This window comes from Ictalurus furcatus, chromosome 12, assembly GCF_023375685.1.
Source record: "Ictalurus furcatus strain D&B chromosome 12, Billie_1.0, whole genome shotgun sequence".
Taxonomy (NCBI): domain Eukaryota; kingdom Metazoa; phylum Chordata; class Actinopteri; order Siluriformes; family Ictaluridae; genus Ictalurus; species Ictalurus furcatus.
The window spans coordinates 11,791,771-11,812,259 of record NC_071266.1 but is presented as its reverse complement, the minus strand read 5'-3'; the positions used below and the strand labels follow the sequence as shown (position 1 = coordinate 11,812,259).

At 36.3% G+C, this 20,489-nt stretch overlaps 1 protein-coding gene across 3 annotated transcripts; it reads left to right on the top strand.

The window, feature by feature from the left end:
- The first annotated feature begins 9,720 nt into the window (after window positions 1-9,720).
- LOC128615273 (membrane-spanning 4-domains subfamily A member 4A-like) lies at window positions 9,721-20,489 on the top strand. Of its 3 annotated transcripts, XM_053637214.1 has the most exons (9): window positions 9,721-9,738; window positions 10,141-10,318; window positions 11,153-11,340; window positions 13,065-13,175; window positions 13,278-13,334; window positions 14,178-14,315; window positions 14,586-14,699; window positions 16,519-16,599; window positions 18,422-20,489. In XM_053637214.1, exons 3-9 carry the CDS (start codon window positions 11,179-11,181, stop codon window positions 18,503-18,505), a joined length of 747 nt encoding a protein of 248 aa, XP_053493189.1. In that variant the 5' UTR covers window positions 9,721-9,738; window positions 10,141-10,318; window positions 11,153-11,178; the 3' UTR covers window positions 18,506-20,489. The 3 variants fall into 3 exon arrangements, with proteins under 3 accessions (XP_053493189.1, XP_053493190.1, XP_053493188.1); XM_053637215.1 differs by lacking the exon at window positions 9,721-9,738 and having other exon boundaries at window positions 9,774-10,318; window positions 13,131-13,175; XM_053637213.1 differs by lacking the exon at window positions 9,721-9,738 and having other exon boundaries at window positions 9,775-10,318.

Sequence of the window (20,489 nt, the reverse complement as noted above, 5' to 3'; positions counted from 1 at the left end):
TAGTTTTCAAATTGATTTAGAGGGAATGTGTTGGTAAGTACTAGCTACTTAATTTCGTTAAAATTCCAGACATACAAGTAACCTTGTAATATTATATGTATGTTATATAGTCATTAAAGGCACAATGCCAAACAGACAGAGATGGCAGAAAATTTAAGAAAAACTGAAGGAGGAAGTGAAAGGGACAGCTTCCTTATCAACATGGGTGAAAAAAATGAGCTAATATGAGACAGATAGTTGCAAAGGCATCATATGTTTACAAAGAGTGAGTCGGTGTGTTCTGTTCAGTGTGTGGTGATCTGTTCGGCTATACACCGATTACCCTTGCCCCCCACGGCACCACCTCCACTGTCGTATTGCTTTTTTATATATATATATGTATATAAATAAAAACCATTTAGTTCAGTTGGAGAACATTCACCAGATGCTACAAACTGAAAGCATCTACTCCATTCAGCATGAGCTGCAGAGTCACAGCACAGAATAAAAATGAACCCACTTTTCAAGACTGCGAATATAGTTAAATTATATATAACTTTTCCCTTGTTAACTAAGATGGTAAATTTAGTCCTGTAGCCTAAGTGATATGAAAAAATGTGATATAAGATCATTAAAATCTCAATTTATCTTTTGAAAATAAAATTTAGAAGGCAAAAATGACAAACTTTGAGACTAAAAAACAATATTGCAACATTGCAGTTTTTTAAATTTCATAATGTTTAAATTTTCTTTTAAAGATTCTTTGGATTCATCTCTCCACTAAAAGTTTCTTTTTTGTTGTAATTATTACTAGGAATGTAAAAATATAATACCATTAGTTTATATTAGTAGTGTCATTCTCATATTCATTATTGTGACCACACACACAATCTGTTTACACTGTCTACCAGGGTGATAAGAATATTTAGTTAAATTAAAGTTAGTAAAGTAGTTAAAATAGTAAAATTAGCTCTTTGGTAATATAGACCTTTTTTTTCTTATTTTTTTTTTCTTTTCTTTGATCCCCTGCCCCTGAGGAACTCTCTGCATGTCCCTGTAACTTACCGTCACATAAACCCTGAACTCTTGGTTGATGTATGTCGATTCCAGAACACCTGTGAGATTTCAGTAGGAGTAAATTCAATTAACCTCCAATTGCTAACTCAGAGTTAACGCACGCGCATGGTGAGTATATAAAGACATTCTCAATGGATCACCAATTTCAGGAGACACAATGGAAACCAAGGGCGAGGTTTTAATGCATACTTATGAGGAAAAAAAGCAACTGCTGCATCAGACAGAGAGTTGGCTTGGAAAAAGTCCCTTAATCCCAATGTCCCTTAATCAGTGGGGCAGTTCATTAGAGTCAGTTACCTCCCATGATATAAGTGGCTTGGTAAAATGTATGTGTAGCATATTTGGACTTTTTTTAAAAAGGTTTAAGTGACTTATTCTTAAACAATCAAGATGACAATACACACTGCCACAGTCTAAAAAATAACTCTTTAATGGCAATGTTTCACTTGTGTATTATGTATGCTTATTTTATTTTACTGCATATGGTGTGTACTGTAATCTTAATTGTAATGCCCCTACTAGATGTTCCTTATCTCTTTGTATATTAGTTGTATTTGTTTGAGAATGTACATTGAGCGTCTGATTTCATTTTAGTTGCTGATGGACACATTGTATTAACTGACCCTTCTGCAACAGCACATCCTGCCACAGTTGAAAGTGATTATTGCCTTCAGGTATTGTTCCTGTTTGCTAGACCAAACATCATTAGTAATTTGCACTGCAGGATGAAGATGAAGAGACCACCTCTGCTGTGACAGAGGTACAAAATGAAGATGATGGGAGGCCCACAGAGGAATAGCATATAATGCATTCCTATTTTTTATTTTTTATTTGTATTATTATTATTATTATTATTATTATTACATTTTTTTTTTAAACATGTGTGATTATTAAAACTTTGTCAATGTCCCCTTAAAGATTATGGCTGAGGATTCCTGTACAGCGAATCTTGGCAGTGTATCTGCACAGCAAATCTTGGCAGTGTAAAAAATTGTTTGCAGTTGTCCTGATTAAAAATATTTGGTCTGTATGTATTACAGACATTTAATATCAATTATATTGAATTATCATTCCTTCTTCCTGCAAAGGAGCTGTATAAGGTCCATCTTCAAAGGCAAATTAGAAAACAGTGACATGGAGATGGACCTTCTACAACTTCAAATGGAGGGGAAAAAAGCTGCACATAAAAAAGGACAGACTTAAAATTTAATTGCTGAAGCATTGGTTAAAGGTGGACAAAGTATTTGCCTAATGATTATTATTATTCTGTCAATTATTGTTGAATGATAAAGCAATAAATTCAAATGTCTTTTTCAATTACAGAAAATACTGAAACAATGAACCACACTCAACTGTTCACATTGTGCATTAGTCATTTAATTATAAGTGATTTTGGCAGATCACATCTCAACAACACCGTTTGAGTGCAAGGCATACTGTATGAACGGCCCTACACACAGTTGCCTTAAATTCATGCTCTGCATCACCCACGTTATATACAGAAAACTCCCTCTGGTCAAAAAAAAAAAAAGCATAAAATGTGCTTGGTGTTAAATGCTGATCCATGCTGTGCCACCTTGTTGATGTGAAGTTTCAAAAGGTTTGTTAAATAAATTAACGATCCATGTGAAAAATGGTAACGCTCTTGAAATATTCATTTGGATATGAAAACACATATATACATGGTCTTATCCCCCTCTCACGATGAAAAGGTTTCGTATAATCTGTGCTTCCTCATCCACTGGATATTCTTCAAAAGGGAACGCTATGCTCCACAGCTTTCTGAAACAATATAACCTTGGAACATAACCTGCTCAGACCAAGTTATGTTCATAAAGTAAGTTACTATGGCTACTTACATACCCTGAAAGTTAGCTCCGAATTTGAAAATTGAGGTTATATTAACTCTGAGTAAACTTACCCAGGTAAGTCGCATAACCTGCTTTTTGGAATACCCCTCTGGTGTCATGTTATGACTTTAGGAGACGGATGCAAATACAGTTAAAGCTTTTATTAAAGAGACAGGCATACAAATCCAAATGATGGGCATTCCCTGGGGGGTGCCCCCATGTCAACAAGCTTGAACCCCCCTCTGGCACCCCTAAATTTGGAATTATATCACACGAAACAATTTAGGGTTCAATATGCAGTTTGTCCTGTGGGTGGCAGTAATGGAAAAAAGAAATTTATTGTGCCATAACTTTTATGCCAAAATAAAATTACTCAAAGTGAGACCGCATGCAGAGACTGCACGCTTCAGAGAGAAGGAGCTTCACATGTTCATCAGATCTACACCAAAAAAAGATACAGGTAACAAAAATATTTAATTTCAGTCATGTTCACGTAGTGAGAAACAATATTAAACTATCCAAGTGTCCACTATTGCTTATATTAGATGTTATATTAGACATAGCAGCAGATGTAACACGTTAAAGAAATGTAGATTTCAGTCACGCTTATATAACAAGGTCATATTTTACTTATATTGTCCGGTTTTGCCTACATTAATTGTTTGCCTTTTTAGTAGGTGATTTGAAGCAGACGTGACTGTGCAAAATCTGGTAAGTCTTTTATTAATTATGAAGGATTCGTCAATCACTCAGTGAATGAGATGTTAAGTCCAGAATTTAGCTTTTAAGGAATAACCTGACCAAAGTTTAAACGTCATTCGTCTTCTGTGTTCTGCCATGCTCAAACAAAGGACAAAGTATCATAAAATAACAGTAAAGGTAATAAATATGACTTATTCTATACTGTATATTGATTATTTGTGGGGGTTTTTTGTTGCCTCCTTTTTTAGCCTGACAGTCCATCACAGTCAGAATCAGTATTTCCTTTTATTTTATGTTTCTTTTCATTATAGAAAGTCAAATGGGTTTGAAACGGCTTGTTAATAAAGACTGGATTTTTGAGTGAGCTTCTCTTTTCATGTCGACTTTTTTTTACGAATTTTACATTTCCATCCTTTTCCCCTTTGTAGTTAAAATGAAGAGAAAATCCAAAAGGACATAATGTCTTTCTTTAATAGGAAAAAGAAAGATGATGGTCAGTCAAGACTGGAGAGAGAAGATGCTACAGAATACAGCTTTTATGAACACATGATAATGTTACAGATTATCATAAACACATTTTCAAATGACTGCCTAAGTTGATTTGTGGATATGTTTGGTTGTGTTATATAGCTACGTGTGTCATATAGTTTACAGATGCAGAAAAGTGCCTAGATGTAAGGCATCTAAGTGCCTTAGATGCTAAAAAGATGTTATCATTATTGATCATTATCACACTACAATATAGAATTACTTGTCAAATAAATGAAACATGAAAAGCCTATTTCTAGAGATTGCAGTGATACATGACATGGTGAAAAATGACTTGAAATAATCCTGAAAGCAGGTTAAGATAAATGTTTAAAGTGTGCCCAATAAAAGCACAAGTGGCCCCTGCCTGGACCCCCCGCAGTTACTGTGGTTTAGAACCACCACTGATCCAAATCAAAAGGCAAAACTGTGGTCAAGAACAAGCAAGGAGTCAGGTGATCGTCAAACGGGCATAAACTGGGCCAGGACAAGAATGGTGAAACGCTAGGCTTTAAACAAGATCAAAAACCAAACAAAGAAACGATACTCAAAGGGCTTGATATGGCAGAAACTCTCGTAACACATACTTTGCACTGAACAAAAGACACACGAGGGGTTTAAATACTTAACTAAATCAAAGGTAAAACATAAACAGCTGTGAATAATAATGACATGTGAGGGAGACATCCAATAACGTATCAGGGATGGAGACTAGGGATGAAACGGTTACCGGTTTCACGATAAACCATGATAAAATTCCCCGACGGTTAGTATTACCATGTCACATTTTATTATTATTAAAACCGTACGCGATTAACGTGATTCGTAAAACTCACGGTAAATGTTGTCCACACACCCAGCATGAGTCTGACACAGGCGTAGCATGCACCGTTGTTTTTTGAGCGTGAAAAAAGACACTATAGTTAAAAACTGAACAAGTCTGCTCAATTCAGCATGAACCGAATGAGTCAGAGATCAGCAGAAGGCAGATTACACTTATCGCTTGAAGAAAGTGAGACGAGCTGACTGACAAGACGATGGCTGAAGATCTGGTTTAATATAAGCAAGTTTGTCATTGTATTGTTTTGTTACTGTTGTGTTTTTCATTCAGAATAATAATGAAACCACCATTAAAACAATTTCCACCCCCAAATTGCCTCTACTTTGAAAGCGAGTGTGAAATTAAAAAGCTATTTAAAAGCGAGTGGGGAAAGACTGTCATAAAATTGGCTTGACATTGAAGGTTTGATATTTGCAAATTAAGGGACCGTCTCTAAAGTTACATATGACATTGGTGTACACGTTTCTAATTTCAATAGCATTTGAAGAGAAGAACTTACAGTCATAAAACCAACTGTGAAGTGTTCATGTAGGTGTCAGCTATGATGCACACCTTATAGATTTTTGATATTTAATAAAATAAACTATAAAATCATGTGTAAAACTTGGCATGTATTTCACTACAGAATGGACTCATACACAAAATATACCATACTTTAAAGTTCAATAGCATTTGAGGAGAATGTCTTACAGTCACAAAACCTCTTGGAAGGTTGGAAATTATCCCGAGCATTGTCACTGCCTTCCGTCAGTGAACTCTAACTGAACTAAATGATTTTATTACTATAAAAAAGCAAAATGACAGTGGGGACGGTGCCACGGTGGGCAAGTGATGTAATCGGTGTGCGGCCGAACACCGTGTAACACCGGGAACACCGACTATCACAGTGAGCATAGTGACAACCATCCATCACTTTATAGTCAAATATAAACCTGTTTAAATGATTTCAGTGTGTGTATCAGTACTTTTTGTACATTTTCAGCACATTTTAACAATAACGTGATAATACGGATAACTGTGATAGTTTTCGTCACAATAATCTGTGAAATGAAATTTTCAAACCGTTACATCTCTAGTGGAGACAATACATAAACCATAACAAAACACACGTGTAGAAAGTAAATAAAGTTAACTGTAATGCTACATTCATTACCAAGTGGGAATCTGAAAACTTTCCAACAACTTTGGGAAATGGGGAAAAATCTTTTTAGGATTACACATGCATTAATATCAATGTTCTTTTTTGAGCTCTTAAAAATCGAAAAGTTTCACTCAGTTTGTTGTATATGTCCCTTAAAACAACAATAATAAAATTTAATTTATTTATACTCACTCATTTCTTAGCATCTAATTCATGTCCAGGATTGTGTTCTGCTATTAAATATTGTTATATTATATTTATAATTATATTATATCGGTAATAGTTACTTTACCACATGCCTAATGGTCTGATTGAAACACTCAATACATGTAATTTAATCATGTAAAGCACACATGACTGCTAAACAACAACAGCAACAACAAAAACAAAACAAGACAAAACAAAACCCAGAGTTTCATTTTTGCTTATGCTTTACTACCACGGTTGATTATTTTCGTATAACAGCACCTCGCAAAGTGTTTCATTCCTCTTATTCCACAGCATTTTGCCAACAATTAAATATTTTAATATGTATTAGAGAACAAATAACCATACTTTTAATCCATCTATAGTTATAGTTTAATGTTGCTTCATGGGTGTTGCATGTTAGTTCCTGTTATCACTTAAACAGTCGTTCTCTCACCAGCCTGTCTGTTTCTTTCAATTGAAGTTAACAAGACAAAAAAAAAAAAAAAAACCTTGCAGCTTGTCATGTTACCAAAAAACACAAAGTGTAAACTCATCTGCCCTAAAGATGCCAGCAAAAAAACAAAAACAAAACAAAAACAGCTTTAGCTCTGACAAATTGCTGACACAAGACTTCTTCCATAATTTTTAGATATACACATTTCCTTACAAAAAACTCTGTATCACTGTATCAATCGTTCAATCACATATTTTTAAAATACATTTATGTGGAGTGTTCACCAAACAAGTCCATGTGACTGAGTGGCTTGTACAGAAATGACAACATATTAGAATGAGTGCATTAATATAAAGCGGTGGTTTGCAGCTGCACTGATCTCAAAAATTAATAAAAAATTAATCAACACCCACTGTTCAGTTGGAACTTTCATTTTGAAACAGTCCAAAGATACAATGAGACAGTGGGGTTTAAATAGACAACCTCATCATTGTTTAACACAAAACAGTTAAAAACAGTAGCATAACAAAGCAATGACAGGATGGGAGCAGAGAGGTACTTCAAAGCTTTTATATCTAAACAAGCCAAATGAGTGCAAGCTTACTGTCATCGTTTGTAAGTCACTTTGGAAAAAAGCGTCTGTTAACTGAATAAATGTAAATGTAAATGTCAAAAACTGCCTTTGTTTAGCATTTGCCCACAGTGCAATATGGGTAACACTCATAGTTCCTCAAATAAAGCTATATATGGGTAACAAATTAGCATATAAATGAAGTTCCTGTGTAATCTTCACATCTCTCTATTTTTTAAGCAACGTTTGCAACGTTTGCCAACCAGGCAGTCAGAGGTAACGCACAGATGAGTGAAGTGTGTACACATTCTGTGTGATAAAAAGCCAACAAGAAAACAACAAAACAAGACAAATTAAATCTTTTGTTTTTTGTTTTGGCACCCCATGAACTCCATATACGATAAAGATGCAGGTGCCTGCTTGCATCTTTATTCAGAAGAAAATCAGAAATTACTTCACAGTCCATCAGGTTGCAGAAGAAATACCAAGTTCATAAACATGATACTAGCGGAAGATGTACAGTACTGCTGCATTTTAACCCAACCTAAACACTGCCATTTGTACCATATTTCTGTACAAACAAAAGAAATATGCTTTCATAATGCTGCTGCACACAGAGCTGCATTTCTCTCCTGGTTATCCAGAAATTAATTATTTAAACCAAATCAAAACTTGTACGTTTATTGTGCATGTTTTTCATGGTTTTCAAAATGATTTTCCATTGTTATTTAAAGAAAATCATTCAGGCATTATAATGAAGTGCAGCAGGACCCATTTTGATCCACAGCAGCGCTGTAAGTGCCAGCTTTATAATAGATTCTGATCACGTGTTCAGCGAACTTTTCTGATCTTTCTGAACAAAGTGAATCTTTCCAGAAAGTTCCACAGGGTGTCTGGCTCTGGAATGGAATAAAGTTACAGAATGTTCAGCAAATTGTTGGTGAGAAATAATTTGTGAAAGAAAATGTCTTCATCTTCCAGCAGCTCCATTTTTTAAATGTTTTCTATTGTTTCTAGGGAATAGTGGTAGGGTTAATATATTTTTAGCCAGTTTAAATCTAAATATGAAAACAGTTCATTTGATCGAAGCACTAAACAAACACAGACAATGGTATCCTGTTATTGCTCCATTAAAGGATTTGATATGTAATGACCAAAATCCCATGATGACGCCATGAGCTCAGTGAGTTAGCGGAAGTAAAAACTGCAACATACGATAACGATTTTTGAGAAACGGGATATTTATCAACACTTTGTGTACTACTGCAATTTTCACCTCCTCTATATAAACATGTAGGTTTTAAAGGTTCTTAATTTTACACACTGTGTACTGTATATATAATATAGGATCAAGGTCAATCAATGTGTACTTCTGGCCAAATTACCATATTCACTAGCAACAGTCTCCAGTCAAGTTTCTGAATGATTCACCTGTGTGCTTAAGTCAGAGCGTTATCAGGGTATATGAGTAATTTTTTCACCACAAGTGAGCTGTGTGTGCAAATTACAGAATCCAACATTATATTATTTGATATGTCAGTTGGCTAGAAAATATATTTATTTTATACAACATAGAATTGTTCTGTATTAACTTTGTCGGCACTAATTTGTCATGCTTTTCAATTAACCCCACTCATAGCATATGAACGGACGGTGCTAGAAACAAAGTTCAATCGTCCATTTGTAGCAGAGACAATAGTATAAAAACATGATTATTCTAACATAAATATTTGTTGAATTATTTTGTGTTTGGTTGTTGTTCCCTTCCCATACCAAAAACAAAAAAAACAATGATAATGACAATAATAATAAGTTTTATATACATATACCAAATTTGGTAGGCATGCAGGTCTTCTTAAGACAAACAATTTTAACAATCATATCCATTAACTCTGCCAAACAGGAAGTCAGCCATTTTTGATTTTGTGCATTTTGACAGGTATCAAACATTTATAATCCTGTATAATCCTAAACATGTATAATCCTCTTAGGGAATTCATCAGATTCAAACCAAATTTGGTCAGCATGATGAGAAGAGGTCCACAATGACAACTAGACAAGTAATTTTTGATTTCATAAACGGTGTTGCCATGGCGAGGCAGTCAGTTAACGTGTTACCCACACAAACATGTAGTGCGACATAAATCTACATCATGCTGTGTTGCTCAAAGTTTACATTGATGTACAATGATGGGGCACAATCACATACGCATACACACAGTGATTCATTGTCATAGCACCCCCAACTGGCAACAGGAAGTGAGGCTTATAAACCAGTGTTTTAATTCTCCTCCTAGATGATTTATCAAAGTTTATCCTCAAACAAATTTGATCAGCATGATGTCAAGATTTTCACGATGCTAAACTCTGAAGGAATTTTTATATAACTTAGACTCTGTTGCAAAGGTGTAGTGATTAATTAACATTTCACATTGTACAATCCGGAAGGGTCACAAAATTCCACTGCACATGTATGTTCAGTGATGTGACATAATAATATCCACATGCTAACACTTGCTGATGAAACAGGCATTGCTGCACCCTTGGTGCTTATGCCCACAAATCGCTGCTTGCAGCTATATTTATGGTTGCTGTTACTGTTTGTTTAAAGGTTACTCCAGGTCAGGTTTCTAGGCAGAGCTGATCATATTAATTTCGTCCTGCTGGGAATACTTCAGCTCTGTGAAGTGCAACAAAAACAACAGCAGGCTGTGCTCCACTGCTCTCTGGAGCTCTGTTTAATGTTCAGACATCACATCTGCTTGCACAACAGCTTTGTGCGTGATTTTTTTTTCATTCTCGTCTTAGACTCGAGGCAGGAAATCTATGTCACTAGAACTGGAAACATCCTATCCGACAAACAGGATGACTTGCAGATAAAGGCACACAGAAGAACCGAAAGCGTTTAGTAGAGCGAGAGAAAAACACACGCACAGAGAGGAAGAGATAGAAAAAGAGAGAGACTGCACTGCTAAAAGGACGGGAGGTAAAGGATTGATTTCTTTTTCTTTTTTTTACAGCTATGTACCAAGATAAGTGTTTGCTTTAAGGAGTGTTTAAGGGTTGAAAATGCTTTAAAATGGCTTCCTTTTGGGGTTTTGCCTTGCAAATATTTTGACTTGTGTACCATTTTACTTTTTAGATTTACCTGAAATGTCAAGTTCGGTGTAAATGAAATTATTATTTTCAGGGATGGACAAAATACTGAGAAATGATCCTGAAGTGAAAGTATAAATTATGAGTCAAAAAATGTACTTCAGCGCTGCAGTATTGCAGTGTGCTCGGAAAACCGAAGCTCATGCTCGTGCACGAGCCAGATGCGCAAGCGCATAGCGAGCACACTTTTCGGTCGTCAATGACAGTGGTTTTGTTTATGATGGACACGTGCTTTTATTATGGTCATGTTCTGTCTCCGCCCCTGTGTAGTCATTGGTTGTTTTCTGAATGTGTGCCATCATTGTTTTCAGCTGTCACATTATTTACGTGTTTAACCCATGATTAAGTTTGTCATTTAAACCCCTCATGTCTCTGTGCAATTTTGCGTAGTCTTGAGTTTATCTCTTTACCAAGTGGTTGTTCTTTGTTTCTGGTTTCTCATTTTGATTCGTTATTGACCTTGTTTCTCATTTTGATTCTAGCCTTACCCTGTTTATGCCTGTTTGTATATTGCCTATATTAAACGTCTTTTACTGCACTTGCATATGTCCTAAACCTCCCTTGCGTAAATATTGTGACAACTGTAGTGATGTCATCATTTGTACTCCAATTTCATCTCACATTATTCCATCATGCCGATAGTGAAAGTTGTTTTTGTTCGCAGATTAAAAACCCAGACGTGCTTTAAAGATGGCCAGCGCTCCTATACCCCTCACTAATGTGGGAAGTGGCTACACCATCGTCACTCAAGTTCTTCCCTCATCAACAGCCTCAAATACAGCGGATCAAAATTCCCCTCAGATGCTCGGCCCACTGCGGAAATTCCTGAAAGGAGAACCCAAAGCGCTGGGAGTAAGTTACACAATTACATCATAGAGAAAATAATAATAATGATAGTAGTAGTAGTAGTAGTAGTAATAATAATAATAATAATAATAATAATAATAATAATAATAATAATAATAATAATGTGTGGCTTACGTATTTGCCCTAAAAAATCTAAATATGTTATTAAAAAGTCCCCTACATTATTTATTGAGAGTGCAATAATTCACTTAATTTAAAAGACATTCATTTTAGACTTTAAGGTTGTGCTTTTCTTAGTATTTTTCATACTAAATTACTTAATAAAATGTTTTTAACCTCTTTAATGAATACGCAAATAAACATGAATATGGTTAATATGGAATAATGAAATAAATATGAATTATTGAGAAATAAATATGAAAATATAACTAAGTACTAAAAAATAAAATAAAACTGAAGCCAGTGTGACCAAAACAACAACAATAATGATAATTAACACAAATTTTAAATATTTTTTACCTAAATGAAATGAATACATTAATAAAACATTTTATTACATTACTAAATATTAATTTAAAATACAAACAATATATTTTAATAATCTTCTTCTAAGACTACTTAATGTGTACTTTACATAATATTTTCTTAAGCTAAATGAAATGATATAATAAACATGAAAATATAAATATATATTTTTAAAAATAGGATAAAATCTACACCAGTGAGCTACAACTTTATGATCACATGCCTGATATGCTGTTGGTCATCTGCGTGCCACGAAAACAGCTCTAATTTGCTGAGACATGGACTCTACAAGACTTCTAAAGATGTCCTGTGGTGTCTGGCACCAAGACATTAGCAGCAGATCCTTTAAGTCCTGTAAGCTGAGAGGTGGAGCCTCTGCGGTTCGGATGTTGGAGGCCATGATAGCACCTCGAACTCTTCAGCATGGTCCTCAAACCATTCCCAAACAATGTATATATTGCAGCAGGGTGCATTATCCTATGGGGAATACCACTTCCATGAAGGGTGGTAGCTGGTCTGCAGTGATGTTCAGGTTGGTGGCACGTGTCAAATTGACGTCCATGTGAATGCTGGACCTCATGGATTCCCAGCAGAACACTGCCCAGATCATCACATTCCGTCCACTGGCTCATCTTTTCCCCTCAGTGCATTCCCATGCCATCACATCCACGTGATGTGAAAGAAAACATGACTCACCAGACCAGGCCACCTTCTCCCATTGCTTCAAGGTCCAGTTCTGATGCCCATCGTAGGTGCTTTCATGGTGTACAGGGGTCAACATGGGCACTCTGACCAGTCCTGCAGAAATATAGCCTCATATGCAGCACTCTGTTGTGACACATTCCTTCTAATCATCATTAATCATTCAAATTTTCAGCCCTCTTGATGGTTTGGACTGGATGGGATATCCTTAATTGCCCTTGCGAATAGTCCGCCCAGCACCCTGCCCCACATCCAACACATGACTGTACTCTTACCGTCTAATATATCTCCACACACTGACATGCGCTGTTGTTACAATGAGTGTTACTCACTTCATCTGTGACTGGTCATAATATTCTGGCTAATTGATATAAATGAGTGTGATCATTTATTTGTTCTTTAAACATGAACACTGTTTGCAAATATACAGTATACAGAAAATAGTATTTGTTTAAAAAGTTAAAAGTTAATCTGTTAACTAAATTAAGTTAATTTGATATTTTAAAAGTTTTTATTATTATTATTATTGTTATTATTATTAGACTGTCCAAATAATGATTGGTTTGCTGACGATATTGTTGGGTATCGTGATGGCGGTCTACCCTCAGAATATCAGCGTGTACTCTGGAGTCATATTCTGGGGCTCGCTGCTTGTAAGTGTTTTTCAGTTTTGTTGACTTAAATAAATATATATCATTACATTAAATTATTCAGTATCATTTTTAACAAAAACAAAAAATATTCAACACTTGCAGCACATCACTGCTGGCGCTCTGGCTGTTTCAGCAAGCAACAAGCTTAATGCCTGTGTGGTATGTAAACACCAACCGTACCCTCCCCCCAACCCCCCCCCCCCCCAACTCTTTTAGCATGGAAATGCACACGTTTCTTTTCATCCATCATTTCTATTTGTCTTAAGAGATAAGATATAGAATTTTTCTATATTTGCTGAGTGAATTTCATTTACACTTTGAATCTACACTTTTATTGCATTTATTTACTTTGCTAATTAATCTTGCTATTATGTTAGCTGTGTAGTCGTGTTTAAACAAGCCACATAGAAATGAAGAATGTGCATGCTATCAATCATTTCAATATCACAAGACAGAAGTCACAAAAAACATTTATTGAATATTAAATGTACAAGTATGACAGTAAATAATGAAATGAAACCAAAATTCCAGAAAATGTACCATGTAAAATTGTAGGAACTCTAATAAGGATTTCATTAGGATGTATAATGTTGGATTTTAGCAGAAAATTTTCATAAGTCAGTATCAATTGGTTAACATTTGGGTAAAAAGCATGAAAATGAACCTGAATACTCTCGCTTATTAAAATTCATACAAATTTGGTGATTTATACACACTATCAATGAAGCCACTTTTTTGTTTTATGAAGTACATTGCTAAAAATCACTTTATGATTACTTTTCTAGTGTTAAGGGGAAAAAAATATTTACTATCGACAATGAAAATGTACAGACTGAAATGTGTGCAAGGCGATTGCTGAGTAAAATTCTGAACGTTCATGTTAAAAGTTTGCTCTTGTAGCTTCAATTAGAATTTTTTTTTTTTATCGAATTCTTATGGATGCTGATTGACAGTTGGTTTGGTTCTGACATCAGTTTATTTTATTTGCTGTTTTTCTCTCAGGTGAAGGGCGCTATGGTGGTAAATATTTTTAGCACGATAGCTGCAGGAATTGCCATCATCATGCTTTCCCTGGATTTGGTGATTGGGCCACATAGATTCTGCCTCTTCTATGGGTGCGGTAATGACGTTATCGCAGTGGTACGATTTCTTTATTTATTTTTATTTAAGCATGAGGTGTGCAAGGGTAAAAATAGCCAAATAAAAATACAAAAAAATATCAACAATACAAGGAATAAAAGAAATCTGTAGCATAATAAAGCAAAAAACATGCAAATATATTTTCTATTTTAGAAAGTGTATATTTTAGTACAGAAAATAGCGATAAAAACAAACAAAGAAAAAGAAGTTACTTTAAGTGGCAGGACTTTCTGATGTGTGTATTTTGATGATGGTGGATCTTTATTTCAGAGCCGTACCAGTGGAATCATTGGCGTTCTGCTGGTTTTCTCTCTGCTCCAGTTTGCCATCTCTATCGCAATATCAGCCTTCACCTGCAAAGCCACCTGCACCAATGAACCTACGGTAAGTACTTTTAAAAAAGGTAAAAAATATAATATCTTCATGCGTGTCACAGCTTTATTCTCAGGAGATTGCAAGTTGATATCTCAATGAATAATTTCTCCTACTGTTGTCTGTTCACAAAATACTAGTTAGAAATCAGCTCCAATCTAATTCAGCTGTCTTAACACTCAAGCCACATCTTACATGAATTAAATCCACCAGCTGAAAAAGCCTTCACGGGAATAGAAGGTCAGCTGTCATCTTCTGAAACGTTACACCCGGCACCACAGATAATCACTTCATTTCAGTTCAATATTCTAAGTATAAACAACAGACACTGTGAAAAAGCAGAAAATGTGGGTATAGATTCAGATCCCCACATATTACAGGAAGAAAGTTCTTATCAAGTTACCCTGTAAGAACCTGTGAGGACATCAGGAAGCGTGAAAATTCCTGTAAAACTTTAGCATGATGTCAGCGTTCAGCTGAGGAATCTTAAGCATAGTGGAAATCATCTAACCTCCTTGTTACCATACTGCAGTAGCCGAGCTGAGCGCTTCCTCCGTCAGCAGGTTGAAACTGTGTGAGGTTCTCTCCTACCTGGAGAAACATATGGAGCGTTGCAACAAGAAGCGTTTACATTTCCATTCCAGATCTTCGGCACACTTTTCCAGTCAGGCTTTGAGAACTGAAGCATGATAAGCAGGTGCAGATGAGGGGTGGATTCATCCTAGAAGAAGGGGGTTTGCTAGCTGACTTTACAAAACATTGATTATTTGCTAGCTGTTGTTATTGTTTGCTGATGTGGCAGCCTTGTATCGTGAGCGCCTGTCACAGTTTAGGCAGGCCTGCTGCATCCACAGAAGTCAAAGTCTTCTGACAGGCAGTAGAGACGGATTCAAGTGCAGGTGAACTTTATTTCAACGAGTTGATAATCCAAATCATAAAACAAGGACGTAGTCAAAAACAGGTGTTGGTCAGTCAATTCACAGAGTTATTGAGAAAGCAAACATGAGATGAAAAGGCCGATGGAAAGTTCTGGGTTATTTATAGCAGTGTGTGACATCTGGGACCAGGTGTGTGTAATTATACTGTGTTCATGATCAAGTCAGAACTTGGAAATTTCTGACCTCCCAGGAGGAAAGATCCGACTTTCAGACTTATAATTCCGACTCTGAAAGTCAACGTATTTTAAGAGCTTAGACTTCTTCTAACTGCCATGTTACATCACTGAAACATGGTGGCGCTCAAAATGAAAATTAAGAACAAGAAATAACAGCATGATTTAATGTTAATAAGCAGGTTTTGTTTTTTTGCATTTCTGTTTACTTTTGAAATCAGAAAATCTTTCACGCTATTTTCGGTGTTATTAAAAGTGAATAATCACATCTACTTTAAAAAATTAAAACAAGCATTAACCAAACCACTCTTTAATTCTAGTTTTTGTAGACAGCTTAAAGTGAATATTCATTTTATTTCTGACCTGAGTTTGTGTGAACACTCTAGCTGCTTCCAAATTGGAAAATTTCTGAGTTTCCAGATGTTGTGATGGCACCATTGGAAGTGTGGTGACCTTGAACGAGGAAATGGCTGTGGCTGATGGGAAATGGAACCTGGTTTGGCCATATTGTGAGGTTGTGAGGAATTCTGGGATTCTGAGTTTATGATAGCAACCAGTGCTAATGTGACCTTAAGTAATGCTACCTTTATCTTTAGCTAGGATGAAGAACAATCTACAGTATTGTAATTGTAGTGAACAATTTGGAGTGCTGTAATGATTCTAAATATGTGTATATATTGCTATGGTGTAACTATGAAGCTCTGTGTATGTGTCATATAGCTGAACATCATCAATGTGGTTCCAAACCCTGAGGGATGTGTTCCTGTGGTCAATTCCTTCCCAGCTCATCACGCTCAACTGGTAAGAGAAACCTGCAGGATATCGTTATGAAGCTCCACATCACTGAATAGTCCATATTCATATTTACATGGAAACCATGTTTGAGATTTTTGGGTTTTTTTTTTTTAAATAAAGTGTTAGCATTCATGTTCAACTGACCTCATTTATCATCCTGGACATGACCTAACTAATTAATTCGTAAATTGTTCGTAGGATAATTTACATAAGAAATGTGGTGTAGACATCACATTTCAATAAGCAAGAGAAGGGCTGAAATATCATTCATAATTTATTCTAGTTGTGTAAATGTTTTTACCCAAACTGAACAAAACATTCTTGAGAAACATAACAAAAAATATTTAGCTGATTTTCTAGCTGCTCATGTGCATATGTTGCGAAACCTCAATCAGCCGTAAATTACCAAGTGTGTTCCTGGTATGTTTTCATTTAGCCACGCCCACAAAAAATACAAAGCTCACAGAGAGCTGAAAGAGATTGCCTTGAAATCTTAAGTTAAGTCAATGTTTATTCTTTACAGTGCATGCGCTAAATCTTCCAGTAATTCAGCTCAGCCATTTCACTACCATAGACACACACTTGACAGCGTTGTCTGAATATATAATTGAACTAACTCAGCGACAATGTTTACATGATTTGAAGCCGATCAAGGTTCATATAGGTGAGAATCCTTTTATGTAAATTTACACCAGAGGTTCTCAACCTCTTGTAACTAAAGCCCACCCAAGCCTCCCCTATCATGTGTGTATATATATATATATGTTTTTGATAGATAGATAGATAGATAGATGGATTTTTTTTTTACTTTTGTGTTTTTGTACTTTTTTAATTTAATTACTTTTCATAACTTTTAGGATTTTTAAAATAACTTTTATGACTTTTATAAAACTATATAATGGACAGGTATGGAACATGAATGATCAAAAATGTTTCTGAACACTATAACTGCTTTGAACAAGAGAACTATGCTGTATTAACGTGGACTATTTTACATGTAAAACATGTCGCATTACATTCGTCTTGCATTCTAAAAACATTCCCATAAGAATGATGTAAATTGGAGGGGAGGGTGAGTCTCGTTATCCATGACATTGTTAAATCTCCGGCTCTCAGACTCTCACTGAACAAAGCAGACGCAGAGAGAGGTGAGAGTGCAGCGGGAAAGCAAGATCTCACGCTTGCAGGACAGTACTGGTGACATTTGGAAAGTTGCTACGGTTTGTCCAAAAAGTCACTGGATTTGTCGCTAGGCGCTTTTTATTTGTTGCAAAATAAGTCGCTAAAGGGGTCTGAAATGTTGCTAAGTTGGCAACACTGGTCTGCACTGACAGCTAGATAAAAGGCAGGCTAAGCTCTGCCTCACCCCAGCAAAAAGAAAATACAGAAGTAGAGGGAACGTGGGGTTTTTCATTTATGCACATTCTATTTGAAAAGCAATAAAATACACCAAATACCCAAATGATGCCGTCTGTTTTTTTCTTGACAAAAATTTGCACCCCGCTTCTGATCTCTCCGCACCATCAGGTTGAGAACCACTGATTTACACAAACTCAGGAGTGATATGTAGGAAATTAATGTTTTTATACGCTTATGAACAATTTGCAAATGAATTCTTTAGTTTGTCTCCCGGACGATAAATGAGGTCAGTTGTGGTGAGTAAAAGATGAGCTGTACAGATGAGATGTCCGTAAATGTACACCTATAATGTCAGTAAATGTCAGTAAATGTATACCTTTATTCTTTAGGCTATTACCAAGAATAGCTGAGAATAAATACACTGTTTTTTTTAAAAATTATTTATATTTTTATTTTATTTTTTATACAGGGGGACAATACAATGAATGCTTTCACCATGAGCAGTGCCCCTCCAGCGTACAGAGAGAAAAGCCAACCGGACAACAGAGGATAATTCTAAATAAGAAATTATTCTTGTTAACTGTTAAATAACACTGTTACTTAACACAAGATGGAAAACAATCACACTTGAGTGCTTACTACACATCACACTGCTTACTTTAACATCTACACACATTCAACATTTAAATAAATTATTTTTGTTTCTCAAAGGAATATGTGTACATTGAACACCCCCCCCCCACACACACACACACATTATCTATCTGTCTGTCTATCTATCTATCTATCAATCTATCTACAGTATCTCCCAAAAGTGAGTACACCCCTCACATTTTTGTAAATATTTGATTATATCTTTTAATGTGACAACACTGAAGAAATGACACTTTGCTACAATGTAAAGTAGTGAGTGTACAGCTTGTGTAACAGTGTAAATTTGCTGTCCCCTCAAAATAACTCAACACACAGCCATTAATGTCTAAACCGCTGGCAACAAAAGTGAGTACACCCCTAAGTGAAAATGTCCAAATTGGGCCCAATTAGCCATTTTCCCTCCCCGGTGTCATGTGACTTGTTAGTGTTACAAGGTCTCAGGTGTGAATGGGGAGCAGGTGTGTTAAATTTGGTGTCATCGCTCTCACACTCCCTCATACTGGTCACTGGAAGTTCAACATGGCACCTCATGGCAAAGAACTCTCTGAGGATCTGAAAAAAAGAATTGTTGCTCTACATGAATATGGCCTAGGCTATAAGAAGATTGCCAAGACCCTGACACTGAGCTACAGCACGGTGGTCAAGACCATACAGCGGTTTAACAGGACAGGTTCCACTCAGAACAGGCCTCGCCGTGGTCGACCAAAGAAGTTGAGTGCTCAGCATCATGTCCAGAGGTTGTCTTTGGGAAATAGACGTATGAGTGCTGCCAGCATTGCTGCAGAGGTTGAAGGGGTGGGGGTCAGCCTGTCAGTGCTTAGACCATATGCCGCACACTGCATCAAATTGGTCTGCATGGCTGTCGTCCCAGAAGAAAGCCTCTTCTAAAGATGTTGCACAAGAAAGCCCACAAACAGTTTAGTGAAGACAAGCAGACTAAAGACATGGATTACTGGAACCATGTCCTGTGGTCTGATGAGACCAAGATAAACTTATTTGGTTCAGAAGGTGTCAAGTGTGTTTGGCGGCAACCAGGTGAGGAGTACAAAGACAAGTGTGTCTTGCCTACAGTCAAGCATGGTGGTGGGAGTGTCATGGTCTGGGGCTGCATGAGTGCTGCCGGCACTGGGGAGCTACAGTTCATTGAGGGAACCACGATTGCAAACGTGTACTGTGACGTACTGAAGCAGAGCATGATCAGTATGCAGAATTCCAGCATGATAACGACCCCCAAACACACCTCCAAGACGACCACTGCCTTGCTAAAGAAGCTGAGGGTGAAGGTGATGGACTGGCCAAGCATGTCTCCAGACCTAAACCCTATTGAGCATCTGTGGGGCATCCTCAAACGGAAGGTGGAGGAGTACAAGGTCTCTAACATCCACCTGCTCCATGATGTTGTCATGGAGGAGTGGAAGAGGACTCCAGTGGCAACCTGTGAAGATCTGGTGAACTCCATGCCCAAGAGGGTTAAGGCAGTGCTGGAAAATAATGGTGGCCACATAAAATATTGACACTTTGGGTCCAATTTGGACATTTTCATTAGGGGTGTACTCACTTTTGTTGCCAGCGGTTTAGGCATTAATGGCTGTGTGTTGAGTTATTTTGAGGGGACAGCAAATTTACACTGTTATACAAGCTTTACACTCACTACTTTACATTGTAGCAAAGTGTCATTTCTTCAGTGTTGTCACATGAAAAGATATAATCAAATATTTACAAAAATGTGAGGGGTGTACTCACTTTTGGGAGATACTGTATATAACACAGTATATCATATGTCTATGATGGTATATAACACTCATAGCTCTTCTGTAAAGAAAATACTGATACGATAAAATGCTTCCAAAAATAAAGAGATTTAAATAATCTTTTGTTTCCGC

Coding starts and splice junctions, on each gene's coding strand:
- LOC128615273 (XM_053637214.1), top strand. CDS start 11,179: ATGGCCAGCGCTCCTATACCCCTCACTAATGTGGGAAGTGGCTACACC. Junction 13,176..13,277: donor TATTCTGGGGCTCGCTGCTT/GTAAGTGTTTTT, acceptor CAACACTTGCAG/CACATCACTGCTGGCGCTCT. Junction 13,335..14,177: donor ACAAGCTTAATGCCTGTGTG/GTATGTAAACAC, acceptor TTTTTCTCTCAG/GTGAAGGGCGCTATGGTGGT.